Source organism: Staurois parvus, unplaced genomic scaffold (assembly GCF_062004578.1).
Source record: "Staurois parvus isolate SC_StPar_1 unplaced genomic scaffold, SC_StPar_1.0 ptg000697l, whole genome shotgun sequence".
Lineage (NCBI taxonomy): Eukaryota > Metazoa > Chordata > Amphibia > Anura > Ranidae > Staurois > Staurois parvus.
In genome coordinates this window covers 556,901-572,850 of record NW_028318493.1, presented here as the reverse complement: position 1 = coordinate 572,850, position 15,950 = coordinate 556,901, and the positions used below count along the sequence as shown (strand labels likewise).

Sequence of the window (15,950 nt, the reverse complement as noted above, 5' to 3'; positions counted from 1 at the left end):
ACAAGGCGCTGAGCAATGTCAGTAGTCGTTCTGTATAACACGGCTTGGATTGCAGTTTTATTGAGCTGCCGTCCTCCTTGCTGGAGCTGCCGTCCTCCTTGCTGGAGCTGCCGTCCTCCTTGCTGGAGCTGCCGGCGCAGTGATGGAGGTGTAATAATATTTACAATAATGATATAATTTGCGCTTCCTCCAATACACAATTATTACATCATAGAAGAACACTCATATTACGGCACCTGACATTTCTACAAAGAGCCCCTACCTATCAGGCCGGAATAAGCTAAGAGGCATTCGGCGTAGTTTTCCTTCAGGCACCCGCTGATCGATCGTGGGTCAGTCTGACAGTCGTTCAGGAAATGTGCAAGTCGGGATCTGAAACAGAAAAGAACATTTTTCAGTAATGACAAATATGGTGTTTAAGGTGGACCTTTCAGTTACATTACAAATCTGCATGAATAAAGTCCTGACATGTAATATACAGCAAAGGTATCATTTCTCAGAAAAGCTCCACTTATTATTATTAAAAAGCTGTCCTTCAGCTCTGGTCAGTGACTTTGCCTAGGTTGAGGTGAGGTCATCAGTCTGCTGCAGGCAGGAGGCAGCATTTCCTCAGTTCTACTTTCTCTCAGTGATCACGTTTCCAAATGATCAGTCCACCCCTGCTCAGACCAGTATTTCTCAGCCAGGTTGCATTGAGTATGGGGCCCAGCTTTCTCCAGATCAGCTGCAACCATAACAATCAGTGATGCTCTAGTGCCAGGACACACAGCATTATTCACTGCTCTGGTGATGGCCACCAGGTCACCCCCACCAAGCCAACGCATGACTCTGATCCAGGGCAGGAGGCATGCATGAATGCCCCAGCATTCAGGAGAAGATGAAAGTCCACCTCCTCTAGATCTCCTCCACCTCCTGTCCTCTGCCGCGCTGTGCCTCCCAGCTAGGGCTCTGATATGAAGAGGGAACTGTGTGATTGGGGGTCTGTGATGGGGGCTGTGTAATTTTGGGGAACTCTCTGATGTTAAGGGGGGACTCTGATGTGATGGGGGAACTCTCATGTTAAGCAGGGGACCCTGATGTGATTTGGAGCCTCTGATGTGATGGGGGGATCTCTGAAATGATATGGGAGATCTCTGAAGTGACGAGGGACCTCTGATGTAAATGGGGGATCTCTAATGTACTGGGGGACCTCTGATGTGATTGTGGATCTCTGATATGATAGGAGAGACCTCTGGTGTGATGGGGGGACCTCTGATGTGATTGGGGATCTCTGATATGATAGGGGAGACCTCTGGTGTGATGGGGAAACCCCTAATGTGATGGGGGACTTCTAATGTGATGGGGGGATCTCTGAATTGATATGGGAGACCTCTGAAGTGTCGGGGGATCTCTGAAGTGATAGGGGAGACCTCTGATGTGATGGGGGGATATCTGAAGTGATAGGGGAGACCTCTGAAGTGATGTTGGGACCTCTGATGTGAATGGGGGATCTCTAATGTAATGGGGGACCTCTGATGTGATTGGGAATCTCTGATATGATATGGGAGACCTCTGGTGTGATGGGGGGACCCCTAATGTGATGGGGGACTTCTAATGTAATGGGGGATCTCTGAATTGATATGGGAGACGTCTGAAGTGTCGGGGGACCTCTGATGTGAATGGGGGATCTCTAATGTAATGGGGGACCTCTGATATGATAGGGGAGACCTCTGGTGTGATGGGGGGACCTCTGATGTGATTGGGGATCTCTGATATGATAGGGGAGACCTCTGGTGTGATGGGGGGACCTCTGATGTGATTGGGGATCTCTGATATGATAGGGGAGACCTCTTGTGTGATGGGGGGACCCCTAATGTGATGGGGGACCCCTAATGTGATGGGGGACCTCTAATGTGATGGGGGGATCTCTGAATTGATATGGGAGACCTCTGAAGTGTCGGGGGATCTCTGAAGTGATAGGGGAGACCTCTGATGTGATGTTGGGACCTCTGATGTGATGGGGGGATATCTGAAGTGATAGGGGAGACCTCTGAAGTGATGCTGGGACCTCTGATGTGAATGGGGGATCTCTAATGTAATGGGGGACCTCTGATGTGATTGGGACCTCTTATATGATAGGGGAGACCTCTGGTGTGATGGAGGGTACCCCTAATGTGATGGGGGGACCTCCAATGTGATGGGGGGAATCTGTAAAGTGATAGGGGAGACCTCTGATGTGATGTTGGGTCCTCTGATGTGATTGGGGATCTCTGATATGATAGGGGAGACCTCTGGTGTGATGGGGGGACCTTGGAAGTGATAGGGGAGACCTCTGATGTGATGTTGGGTCCTCTGATGTGATGGGGGGATATCTGATGTGATGGGGGGAATCTCTGATGTGATGGTGGGGGAGGGGAGTTAAACTTATTAAGATGGTTGTGTACATTTTCCCTGGCTCAGCTTTTCCATTTACATTTTAGACTGGGGTGCTTACTTTTAAAGGGTGCTAGAAATGTAAAAAGTTGAGAAATGCTGACTCACATTATACAATGTAACTATGTAGCAAGTCACTAAGTGAGAGGCTGCAGCCGTGGGCTGATCTGTGTCATTACTTTGGACTTATTATGAAATTCTGATGATTGGCCCATTTTATGATGCAGAGCAGCCAAAATTTGAGTGGCAGCACTCCAGGTTTTCATATTGGGTGGAGGGTCGCGTGTATCTACAGAAGCCCCCACGCAGGTCTCTGATCCGTATCGCATTCCATCTGCTGAAAAGGTTTTCGATCTTCTTAGAGAGGCGACTGAAAACCATAAAAGTGCAAAACGTTTTTTATTGGCTTCATCCCTAATTTAGTAAATCTTTCAGGTTTAATTCTCTCATCACCTTCACGTCTCCCCCAGATACTCTTTAAATTGTTTATAATTCTTCCAGTTTTCTTTTCATTTCCAATCTGATATTGTGGGAAAATAAAAGTCGTATTTGTTCCAATTTAACAGCAAAGTAATTACATTTATCTGCATGTTCGCCAGCTGAATTCCAATGATATGAGGTGAGAAGACGGCGGAGGGACCCTGAGTTTATCTAAAGACATTTAGTTATATATCCTAAAAGCTGGCCATAAACGCTACAATTATTCACTGTAGATGTTACTTCTAGTGGTGGGACATTAGAGTGTAAGCTCCTATGGTAAATCCTAAGAAACTGATGTCATTGTCTGTACAGCACTATGGAATATGTCAGAGCTATATAAATACAGTATAATAGTATAATAAAGTAGTGTGTGACTATGGTGGGACATTAGAGTGTAAGCTTTTATGGTGCAGATACTTGAGTGACTCCGTGTTCTCTGTACAGCACTACAGTATATGTCAGAGCTATACAAATGTATAATAATAATAGTGTAAGACTGTGGTGCGACATTAGAGTGTAAGCTCCTCTACTGCAGAGACTGATATGAACTACACAGTGCTTTTAATTCAATGCAAATATGTATTTTTACTCTCAAAAGTCAGTGGCTGAGCCCCATCTTTCCCTCCAACCCTTCCTTGAGTCCACTGACCTATGCGGAGAGCAGTGACACAGTACTATCATAGGCAGGCCAGGGAACAGCTTGGCTTCCCCTTCTCTATGGTATACAGAAGAGAAGTAAGATGGTATGGCCCAATTGGACAATGTCTGGTTCTCAGGCGATAGACTGGGACACAGTTTCTGCTAACCATCTATCCACCACTTAGTTCTTTACAGGCTGATTAGTCTATATACAATGGCAGCTTCTGCAAGCATTTTCAATGGAACATGTGACTCATCCATTGACCTACAGATTAGCCACCTAGAGTTGTATTTTCCTTCTGTACTGATAATTGCAGATATATTCAGAGGTCTCCAAAGAAATACGGATGACTAGGATGGAAGTTGTAGCAAAGGGAGAGGCAATTTGTATGAGATGAATGATGGGCACTCCCATTGGCATCCCAACCATAAAGGTGACCTACACTCATCCATTCATTTCATTTGAGTTCTTTGTGCCTGCTGGAGGTCACCACCCTACAGGGGGTCTGGGGTCATCACCTCTCCAAGCCAGACCACAATTTAAAGGCAATGAACTTTAACAATCCTTATCTATTCTCTCTATCAGCATTCCTTTGATCCCTCATTTGAAAAGCCATTTACAAGCTAACGATTACCAAGTTCCTCCATAGGTCACCTTGTAGGTCTCTTTTGTGAGGACATTACAGGAACCCTGTCATTACATTTAATGGTTATCCAAACATTCCATCATCTTTCTATATACAATGGCCTCTCACATCTTTGGAATATGGTCCTTTATCTATTAAAGTCTAAATTGCCATGATGATGCCATTTCCCATCTGATTATATATGGTGATCTCTGGGATACAGCTATTGCTCCATGAAGACTTGTGATGGAAACCAGGAAACTATTTGGAGATATTTTTGTATATAAGGGCCTTTTGGAGTATAATAACATGCACTATATTGCCAAAAGTATTGGGACACCCCTCCAAATTATTATTATTATTATACAGGATTTATATAGCGCCAACAGTTTGCTCAGCGCTTTACAATATAAAGGGAGACAATACAGCAACAATACAGTTCAATACAAGAGGGAAAGGAGGGCCCTGCTCCTTGGAGCTTACAATCTAGGAGGGAGGGGCTAGTGGTACAAAAGGTAGTAACTGTGGAGGATGGACTGGTTGGAAGAGTAGAAGATTCCATTATTAGCTGAGGGCAGGATAGGCTTCCCTGAAGAGATAGGTTTTCAGAGATCACCTAAAAGTGAGCAGATTAGGCGATAGTCTGATAAATTGGGGTTGTTCCAGAGGATGGGGGAAGCTCTGGAAAAGTCCTGGAGACGAGCATGGAGGAGACAAGGGAGCTAGAGAGCAGGAGGTCTTGCGAGGAGAGGAGAGTACGGTTTGGGTGATATTTAGAGACAAGATCTTTGATGTAATTTGGGGCAGAGGTATAAATGGCTTTATACGTTATTGTTAATGCTTTGAATTTTATCCGTTGGGCAATGGGAAGCCAGTGGAGGGATTGGCAGATACAGAACGGTTAGTAAGGTGGATGAGTCTGGCAGCAGCATTCATGATAGACTAAAGAGGGGATAGCCTGCGATGAGGTCGGCCAATGAGGAGGGAGTTACAATAGTCAAGGCGAGATATAACAAGGGAGTGAATGAGTTGCTTACTGGTTTCCGTGGTTAGGAACAGGCGTATCTTGGAGATGTTGCAGAGGTGAAGTCTACAAGATTTGGACAGTGATTGGATTTGAGGGTGAAAGGACAGATGGGAGTCTAGGATGACACCTAGTACACTGGCATGAGGGGAGGGAATGATGATTGTGTTATTGATCTTGATGGAGAAGTCAGGGGAGGGGGCACAGGCTGGAGGGAATACTAAGAGCTCAGTTTTGGAAAGACTGAGTTTGAGGAAATGGAGTGACATCCATGCCAATATGTCACTTAGTAGGTTAGTAATGCGAGAGGAGACTGAAGGGGTGAGGTGAGGGGTAGAAAGATAGATTTGTGTGTCATCAGCATAGAGATGGTACTGAAAGCTATGGGAGTTTATCAAGTGACCAAGGGAGGAGGTGTAGATGGAGAAGAGAAGGGGTCTAAGGACAGAACCTTGAGGGACCCCGACATTGGAAATCATTGGATTCAGGTGTTCCAATCACCTCCATGGCCACAGGTGTATACAATCAAGCTCCTAGGCATGCAGACTGCTTCTACAAACATTTGTGAAAGAATGGGTCACTCCCGGGAGCTCAGTGCATTGAAGCGTGGTACTGTGATAAGTTGCCACCTTTTCAATAAGTCCATTAATGAAATTTCCTTGCTACTACTTTCCACGCTCGACTGTTAGAAGTATTATAACAAAGTGGAAGCAACTGGGAACAACAGCAACTCAGCCACGAAGTGTTAGGCCACGTAAAATGACAGAGCAAGGTCAATAGTGCGTACAAGTTGCCAACAACTGTCTGCAGGGTCAATAGTTAAAGACCTCCAAACTTTGTGTGGCCTTCAGATTAGCCCAACAACAGTGCATTGAGAGCTTCATGTAATGGGTTTCCATTGCCAAGCAGCTGCATTCAAGCCATCACCAAGTGCAATGCAAAGCACTGGATGCAGTGGTGTAAAGCACGCCACCACTGGACTCTAGAGTGGTGGAGATGTGTTCTCTGGAGGGACGAATCACATTTCTCTGTCTGGCAATCCGATGGATGTGTCTGGGTTTGGTGGTTACCAGGAAAGCGGTACTTGCCTGGCTGCATTGTGCGAAGTGTAAAGTTTGGTGGAGGGGGCGATTATAATGTGGGGTTGTTTTTCAGGGGTTGGGCTTGACTCCTTGGTTCCAGTGAAGGGAACTCTTAAGGCATCAGCATACCAAGACATTTTGGACAATTTCATGCTCCCAACTTTGTGGGAACAGTGTGGGGATGGCCCCTTCCTGTTCCAACATGACTGCACACCAGTGCACAAAGCAAGGTCCATAAAGACATGGATGAGTGAGTTTGGGGTGGAGGAACATGACTGGCCTGCACAGAGTACTGACCTCAACCTGATAGAACTCCTTTGGGATGAATTAGAGCGGAGACTGAGAGCCGGGCCTTCTCGTCTGACATCAGTGTCTGAACTCACAAAAGTGCTTCTGGAAGAATGGTCAAACCTTCCCATAGACACCCTCCTAAACCTTGTGGACGGCCTTCCCAGAAGAGTTGAAGCTAGTGTAGATAGTGTATGTGCCACAGATTCCTGCATGCCTTTCCAGTGCATTGTGGTGCATTATTGCATGCATGGTAACATTGGTAACCTACGGTATTTCATCTGTCAACATGCATTGCATGAAGGCAACTGATTCACTTGGAATGGCCTGCCAACACAATGCACAAAATATTAGGTGAGCTTCTTTTTTTACAGTGCTCTTTTTTTACAGTGCAGTGCCCCAACACATAATTGAAAATAAAATCGGTAGAAAAATCACATTTCTGTAGCGCACCCCCTAAAGAGTTGCTTTTAGTTTGGGCATATTTCCTCCTCTTAGCGCACACACAACCAGGCACACAGTTTTCTCTGGCTCAAGAAAAGTGTTTTTTATAGGGGAACAATGAACTTTGATGGGGATAGGGAACATGGGATACCCTGGAACTGTAGAACTTGAACAGAACTTGAGGACTGCTAACTTTCTGGCTGCAATTGTACAACTATTGACAAAAGGACTTGTACATATTCACCTGCACCTGTAAAACTCTCACAGTATTTCACCCCTGCTTGCCTGTACTTGCACAACTTCTGGCTGTACTTCTCTCAGCAAACGTCCCACAGGATCCCTATGCTGCCTATGACCAGTCCTCTTCCCTACAGCACCACACAGTCACTCTTGCAGCACTGGGCTCTTGTACTCACTCAGCCACAGGATCGTTGGTTGGCTCCTGTCGACATCCACAGGGCTCTTTGCTGTGAGGGAGATGTAGACTCACTCAGCCTCTGGATAACTGGGGCTCTCCCACAGCTTCCTTCCTGGCTCACCTTCCATGAGTACTCTTTTGCCCCTTTACTTTGGATGTTCTTTGTTTAGGCCCCCCCGGTTAAGCCTTTTTGGGACCTTGATGTCTTCAACCTGGCTCTCTCACCTGGCTTCTGCCCAGGAGGGCATGGCCCCTCAACAGGTGTCTCCTCCAGCAGGCTTGGAATGCTGCCTTACACCAGCATACTGCAGGCTCCCCCACCACTCAGGCTTCAGACTATTTATGGTCTCTTCGTTCCCCACCTTCTGGGCACACCTCTCCAGGGAATGGCTGAAATCCCATAAATATTCAGACTGCTGCCTCTGCCCTCCCTCCTACTATGCTCTAGAAATCTCTAGAATACAGCGGGAAGTAGCAGACCAGCAGCCTGTGAAAACCTGAGCAACCGTAACCAATCAACCCCTGTTCCACTGATTACAGTGGAGCCCAGCTAAATTTACCTAGCAGTCTTCCCTAAACCTAGGAGGATGCTACAAATCCATCATGTTTTGTGATACATTAACGCTTATTCATTGCACCTCATTAGGATTCATTCCCACGCATTCACATTACATGTGTTGGTGTGGTGCAGTACCATTCATTCTAAAGGGCACCCCAGCGCACTGCCAGTATTTGTGCACGCACCAATTTTGATGCACAATGTGAGAAGCTCACAATGTGCAGTGAAATCAGAGTAAGTCATTTCAATCCAAGACAGAAGCCTGTACAACCTTGCAAAACTGAAGGTAAGGACGGAGTTCAGGTGTAAGTCTATGGTCTACTACAGGGGTCTCCAAACTTTCTACACAAAGGGCCAATTTACTGTCTTTCACACTTTAGGGGGGGCCGGACTGTGGCCAGCAGGGGTAGAAAATGTCCTGGTGTCAGTGGCAGTAAACAATGTCCCATCTTTGGTATTACGGGGAGAAATAGTGCCTGATCATTGGTGTCAGTGAGAGGAATGTTACCACATTATTGGTGTCAGTGGGAGGAATATTGCTCCATCATTGGCATCAGTGGAAGAATAGTGCTCCATTGTTGGTGTCAGTGCCAGGAACTATGTCCCAATGTTGCTGACAGTGAGGTGAATAATGCCCCAAAGGCCAGTTAAGAGCAAGCCAAGGGCCACAGTTTGGAGACCACTGGTCTACTAAAACCATGTAAGATGGTTTAGACTTTGTACATGAGCACATCTCTACTGTGAACTGAGGTTGTGGTGGAAATGAAACTCCAAGAACCTTAAAATGTTGTGGTTTATTTTACCGTTTACAGGGTCTTGTGATTATGCTCCTTTACATTATTATTATTATTATACAGGATTTATATAGCACCAACAGTTTGCGCAGCGCTTTACAATATAACAGAGACAGTACAATTACAATACATTTCAGTCCAGAAGGAATAGGAGGGCCCGGCTCATGGAGCTTACAATCTAAAGGAAGGGGGAGGGGATACAAAAGGTGATAACTGTGGGGGATGATCTGGCGAAGGTGATTCAAGTACTGTTCTTAGGTGGAGGTGGGGTAGGCTTCCCTGAATAAGTGAGTTTTCAAAGATCGCCTAAAGGCAGACAGGGTGGGGGCTGACCGGACATGCTGTGGTAGGGAGTTCCAGAGGATGGGAGAGGCTCTGGAGAAGTCCTGGAGGCGAGCGTGGGGGGAGGTGACGAGGGAGCTAGAGAGGAGGATATCATGGGAGGAGCGGAGTGGGCGATTTGGGCGGTATCTGTGGATGAGGTTGGTGATGTAGCTAGGGGCAGTGTTGTGGATGGCTTTGTAAGCTTGGGTTAGTATTTTGAATTTTATATTAATTCTGACTTTCATTTTTTCCGTAGGAGTAGAAAGCCTCCATTGAATATTTAAACAATTCTCTGTTTCCTTTCCCTGGCTCAATTTATCCGAGCAACAAAATCCATCCTAGTGTGACTTATTACCGCTGTCGTGTGACATTAGAGAGGAGTCTTTCCTGTGTATTGTCCGTCACACGCCGCTGAGCGCCAGGACCGGTGTGCCCCGTGTCTCCGCCGGGGAGGGGATGCATGGAAGGAAGTGGGAAATGTTGGGTAATTGAGGTAATTGCAGGAGAAAATTGGAAGGAGGAAAGTCAATTCTCCTCTGAGCAGCCAAGCAGCAACAGGAGAGTCTTAATTGCCGATTGTACAAGGCCAATCTTTTGTGATAAAGATCAGCCGAGGACTCCAGAAAGCTGCAATCACTCAGCAGCATGGGCTGGTCTACACATATTAATCTGGCCATATACTGATGAGTGGACGAATGTCATTCGAATGTACTTCAAACTTTTGTTTTTGCTTTTAACAATCGATTTTGGAATTAATGCAATCTCCCAAACAAAAACCATGTTGTTAGAAATTTGTTCAAGAAAAATGTTCCATCCCGCTACTTCAAATTTTCTTGTCACTGCAGTCAAAAATATACATCAATTTGACCCCACTGCCGATTAGAAAATGGAACGAATGTTCTTGAAAACATAAAATTTTGAATGGAGTTCTACTAATGTATGGCCAGCTTAGCCACTTGCCTATCCGGCACTTATACCCCCTTCCTGCCCAGGCCAATTTTCAGCTTTCAGTGCTGTCTCAATTTGAATGACAATTACGCGGTCATGCAACATTGTACCCATATGAAATTTTTATCATTTTTTTCACACAAATAGTGCTTTCTTTTGGTGGTATTTACTCACTGCTGGGCGTTTTATTTTTTGTGCTATAAACAAAAAAAGAGCAAAAAATTTGAAAAAAAAAGTTTTTCTTTGTTTCTATTATAAAAATTTTTAAATAGGTAATTCACTGATGTGCGTTGATGAGGCTGCACTGATAGACGGCACTGATGGGCACTGATAGGTGGCACTAATGAGCACTGATAGGCGGCACTGATAAGGTGGCTTTGATGGGCGGCACAGATGGGCACTGATAGGCGGCACTGATGAGCTGGCACTGATACTGAGCACTGACTGGCAGCACTGATGGGTGGCACTGCTGGGCTGCACTGATGGACACTGGTGGATGGCACTGGTGGGCACAGGTGGGTGGCACTGGTGGGTGGCACTGCTGGGCACTGATCATCAGTGCCCTGATGATCAGTTCCGATCCCTCCTCTGACAACTGCCAGTTCTCGGCAGTACTTTCCTCACGCTATGACAGCATGAGGAAAGTGCAGCCAATAACCGGCAATTGCATTTCACGGTGATCAATGTGTCATTGGACACGGCTGATCACGTGGTAAAAGGCCACTATTATTGGCCTTTTACCATGCCCTTCCAGAACTGGCCGGTCGCAGTAAAGCCGCCATTCGGCTATCTGCGGTCGGCAAGTGGTTAAGAGTCAACTGTTCTCTCTGTGAATGGAAATTTCTAGCAGCGCAATACATCATCAGCAAGCCAGTTTTTGTTTTCCAAAGCTGTTTTATTGATCACACCTATGCAGATATAAGCTTATACAGTATGTTGATCATTAAAACAGTTTTGGGCAAATATCTCGATGTGCTGATGATGTACCGTGCTCCTATGATTCATATTGACATTGCCATCTACCTTGATCTTTCCAGCACCCTTAGGCTGGCTATACACTAGTATATGTAAATTCCCAGTACATTCAATGATTTGGTGAATGTTCAAAAGTACTACAACATTTCGTTTGGTTAACATTCGATTTTGGAGCGAAAACCATATACTATTAGAAATTCATTTGTTAAAGAAAAAATTTCCATCCTGTTACTTTGAATTTTCTTGTCTACATGTTACAAACAATCTGATCCCGCTAATGAGTAGAGAATCAAAGAACTTTCTTGAAACCAAAAATTTCAAAGCAAAATTTTACCAGCGTATAGTAAAGTAAAGCTTTCATGACCAAAGTGCTGCAGTGCACCTGAAAATGTCACTATGGATGGAACTATCAATCAGACATCCCTATCAATCCCATACCACTATTACATTGCTGCACATTCGCTTGGCCTGCTACCAATGTGATGGCTCTATGGTAATCCAATGTCTTGTATATAGCAACTGACTAGTGTTATGTCATGCATGCAGATGTGTTGTAACCTCAGTCTAAATTGTACCTAAAACCAAAACTTTTTTTAAAATATATTTTATATACATAGTCCCCTAAGGGGTAAACTCAACCTGTTAATCACAGCTCTCCACAAAAAGTTTTATCAAAAAAGAATTCAGAGATGGAAGTTACAGAATGAGGGCAATAAACGTTATCTGATAGGCTACCAAGGGTACAGGATATGAAAGGGCCACAATTGAGTACAGTATCTGATAGGCTATCATGTGGTACTGGGATATGATTGGCTGCTGTGGAGTACATGGCTTTATAAGCTGCCTGGGATATGCACTCTGATAGACAGCCACTGGGTACCATTTCTGAAAGGCTGCCATGTGGTCTGTTAGCTTCCTGGGGTACAGGATGCAAGAAGCTGCCATGGGGTATGGAATCTGATAGGCTGCCATAAAATATGATATCTGATAGGCTGTCATGTGGTAAGGGATCTGATAGGCTACCATGGGTCATGGGATCTGGTAAGCTGCTCAGGAGTATAAAATCTGATAGGCTGCCATTCTGTATGAGATCTGTCATCCAATAATTAGGTATGGGATCTGATATCCTATCATGATATGGGATATTATAGGCTGCTCCAGAATATGAAATCTGATAGGTTGTTATTTGGTATGGAATCTGATATCCTATCATGGGGTATGGGATCTGATATCCTATCTTTGGGTATGGGATTTGATAAACTGCTCTAGTGTATGATACCTGATAGGCTGCCATTGGGCATGGGATCTGATATCCTATCATGGGGTCTTGGACCTGGTAAGTTTTCATAGGGTATGGGATCTGATAAGTAACCATGGAGTATGGTATCTGATTGTCTGTCATGTTGTATGGGATCTGGTAAATTTCCATGGAGTATGGGATCTGATAGGCTGCCATGGATGATGATATCTGGTAAGGTATTCTGAAGTATACGATTTAACAGGTTGGCATCCTGTATGGGATCGTATATACTATCTTTGGGTATGGGATCTTATGGTCTGCCATGTTGTATGGGATTTGGTAAGTTTCCATGGGGTAGGGGATCTAATTGGCTGTCCTGGGGTATGGAATGTGTCATTCTCTGCCCTGTGCTACTGAAGAGTAATAAAGGTGAATTAACATAAATAATTCATTAATATTGGTAATATTCTTTAAACAGTACTTCTATGTTATACAGGTGAAACTCAAAAAAATTTGAATACCATGCAAAAGTTCATTTATTTCAGTAATGCAACTTAAAAGGTGAAACTAATATATGAGATAGACTCATTACATGCAAAGCAAGATAGTTCAAGCCGTGATTTGTCATCATTGTGATGATTATGGCTTACAGCTCATGAAAACCCCAAATCCACAATCTCAGAAAATTTGAATATTGTGAAAAGGTGCAATATTCTCGGCTCAAAGTGTCCCACTCTAATCAGCTAATTAAGCCATAACACCTGCAAAGAGTTCCTGAGCCTTTAAATGGTCTCTCAGTCTGGTTCAGTAGGAATCACAATCATGGGAAAGACTGCTGACCTGACAGTTGTGCAGAAAACCATCATTGACACCCTCCATAAGGAGGGAAAGCCTCAAAAGGTAATTGCAAAAGAAGTTGGATGTTCCCAAAGTGCTGTATCAAAGCACATTAATAGAAGGTTATGTGGAAGGGAAAAGTGTGGAAGAAAAAGGTGCACAAGCAGCAGGGATGACCGCAGCCTGGAGAGGATTGTCATGAAAAGGCCATTCAAAAGTGTTGGGGACTTTCACAAGGAGTGGACTGAGGCTGGAGTCAGTGCATCAAGAGCCACCACACACAGACGGATCCTGGACATCGGCTTCAAATGTCGTATTCCTCTTGACAAGCCGCTCCTAAACAACAAACAACGTCAGAATCGTCTTACCTGGGCTAAAGAAAAACCAGACCTGGTCTGTTGCTCAGTGGTCCAAAGTCCTCTTTTCTGATGAGAGCAACTTTTCCATCTTATTTGGAAACCAAGGACCCCGAGTATGGAGGAAGAATGGAGAGGCACACACTGCAAGATGCTTGAAGTCCAGTGTGAAGTTTCCACAGTCTGTGTTGATATGGGGAGCCATGTCATCTGCTGGTGTTGGTCCACTGTGCTTCATTAAGTCCAGGGTCAACGCAGCCATCAACCAGGAGATTTTGGAGCACTTCATGCTTCCTTCCGCAGACGAGCTTTATGGGGATGCTGACTTCATTTTCCAGCAGGACTTGGCACCGCCCACACTGCCAAAAGCACCAAAACCTGGTTCAATAACCGTGGGATTACTGTGCTTGATTGGTCAGCAAACTCGCCTGACCTGAACCCCATAGAGAATCTATGGGGCATTGCCAAGAGAAAGATGAGAGACGTGAGACCGAACAATGCAGAAGAGCTGAAGGCCACCATTGAAGCATCCTGGTCTTCCATAACACCTCAGCAGTGCCACAGGCTGATAGCTTCCATGCCACGCCACATTGAGGCAGTAATTGCTGCAAAAGGGGCCCAAACCAAGTACTGAGTACATATGCATGCTGATACTTTTCAGAGGTCTGATATTGTTCTCTGTACAATCCTTGTTTTATTGATTGCATGTAATATTCTAATTTTCTGAGATTGTGGATTTGGGGTTTTCATGAGCTGTAAGCCATAATCATCACAATGATGACAAATCACGGCTTGAACTATCTTGCTTTGCATGTAATGAGTCTATCTCATATATTAGTTTTGCCTTTTAAGTTGCATTACTGAAATAAATGAACTTTTGCACGATATTCTAATTTTTCGAGTTTCACCTGTATATGTAGCAGACACATTTCCCTATTGCATATGCAGTTTCTTCTTCCTTCTTAGCAGTGCAGCACAGCAGTCACACTTTATGGATCCGGTTCTTTCAGTGTAACTCAGTGGATTAGTTTGATAAGGATTTATTGAGCATAATGCACTGTATGATTTATCCTTTAAATTATGTCATCTCAGCATATAGCATATACCACATTAGTAGAGGGATGATCTAGAATTCTGTATATGTAATACCATCATGAAAATGTGGAACATTGAGCAAGCAAAATTTGAAAACTTTCAACTAATAAATGTTACAATAACAGGAACTGAAAAAATACAGAATTTAGTTTCACAGCCATCAAATGGATATTTCTAGACCCTGCACAGAATGGCTACTGTACACTATTTACATTGCCTCTCCACCCTTAAGCTAAGTTATATGTTAGTGATGTGTGTGGGGAAAGGTGACATTACCCTTTAAATTCCATTAGTAAATGGATGGCAGCCAGGAACTCAGAGCATTGGCGGAGTGAAGAGGTTAAACATGAGCAGTATGGAGCCAACAATATATGTGATATGGAATGAACATGAGCAAATGGGTGTAAATGGATTTGAAAGCTTTCACGGCCATTAGCCTGGAGGCTGAGGGGTGATCAATGACCGGCTCCCAGTATGGGAAAATGAGGACCTTGGAGAGGCCACAGTGCTGTCTGCTTCATGTCCCCATCGATCAGAGAACACATGAAAAGAAGGCATGATCAAAGAGCGGAGCCATGGATTCAAGGACTAGGACCCTGCTGTGCTCTGCCGTGTGCCCAATATCACCACCATATACTTACACAATGTTCAACTGATTACTGAAATATCAGCGCCATAGACCTATACAACACCCATCTGATTATTACCGCCATATACCTACACAATGGCCATCTGATTACTGCAATATCACCACCATATATGTAAACAATGTTCATCTGATTACTGTAATATCACCGCCATATATCTACACAACATGCATCTGATTACTGAAATACCACCATCATACACCTGCACAAGGCTCATCTGATTATTTCAATATCATCGCTATAAACCTACACAATTCTTATGTGATCACTGCAATATCACTGCCATATACCTGCACAACGCTCATCTAATCACTGCAATATCACCGCCATATACCTGCACAACGCTCATCTAATCACTGCAATATCACCGCCATATACCTGCACAACGCTCATCTGATCACTGCAATATCACCGCCATATACCTGCACAACGCTCATCTGATCACTGCGATATCACCGCCATATACCTGCACAACGCTCATCTGATCACTGCCATATACCTACACAATACTCATCCATCTGATCACCAAAATATAACTGCCATATTTGGACACAGCACTCATCTGACCACTACAATGTCACCACAATATGCCGACACAACACTCATCTGATTACTGCAATATTACCTACATATTCTCCTCTCTGCACCTCACTTTTTCCCCTTTGATTTCCCATTCTCTCTCTCTCCTTCCCACTCTTTAACAACCCCCGTCCCATCCTTCTCTCTCTGTAGTTGGCCATACACCAGTAGAATTTCAATAGA

The 15,950-nt window shown here is 44.4% G+C and overlaps 1 protein-coding gene across 4 annotated transcripts in view; it reads right to left on the bottom strand.

Annotated features, from left to right (window-relative positions):
- Positions 1–15,950, bottom strand: part of GFRA1 (GDNF family receptor alpha 1) — a 240,058-nt gene that overhangs the window by 39,952 nt on the left and 184,156 nt on the right. For all 4 annotated transcript variants that reach the window (XR_016306269.1, XR_016306268.1, XR_016306267.1 and 1 more), the window contains exon 5: positions 263–372. Coding sequence is in view for 1 of the 4 variants with exons in the window: in XM_089653034.1 (XP_089509160.1) it covers positions 263–372 (110 nt within the window). In the remaining 3 variants the exon portion in view is untranslated. The remainder of the gene's footprint in view (positions 1–262; positions 373–15,950) is intronic.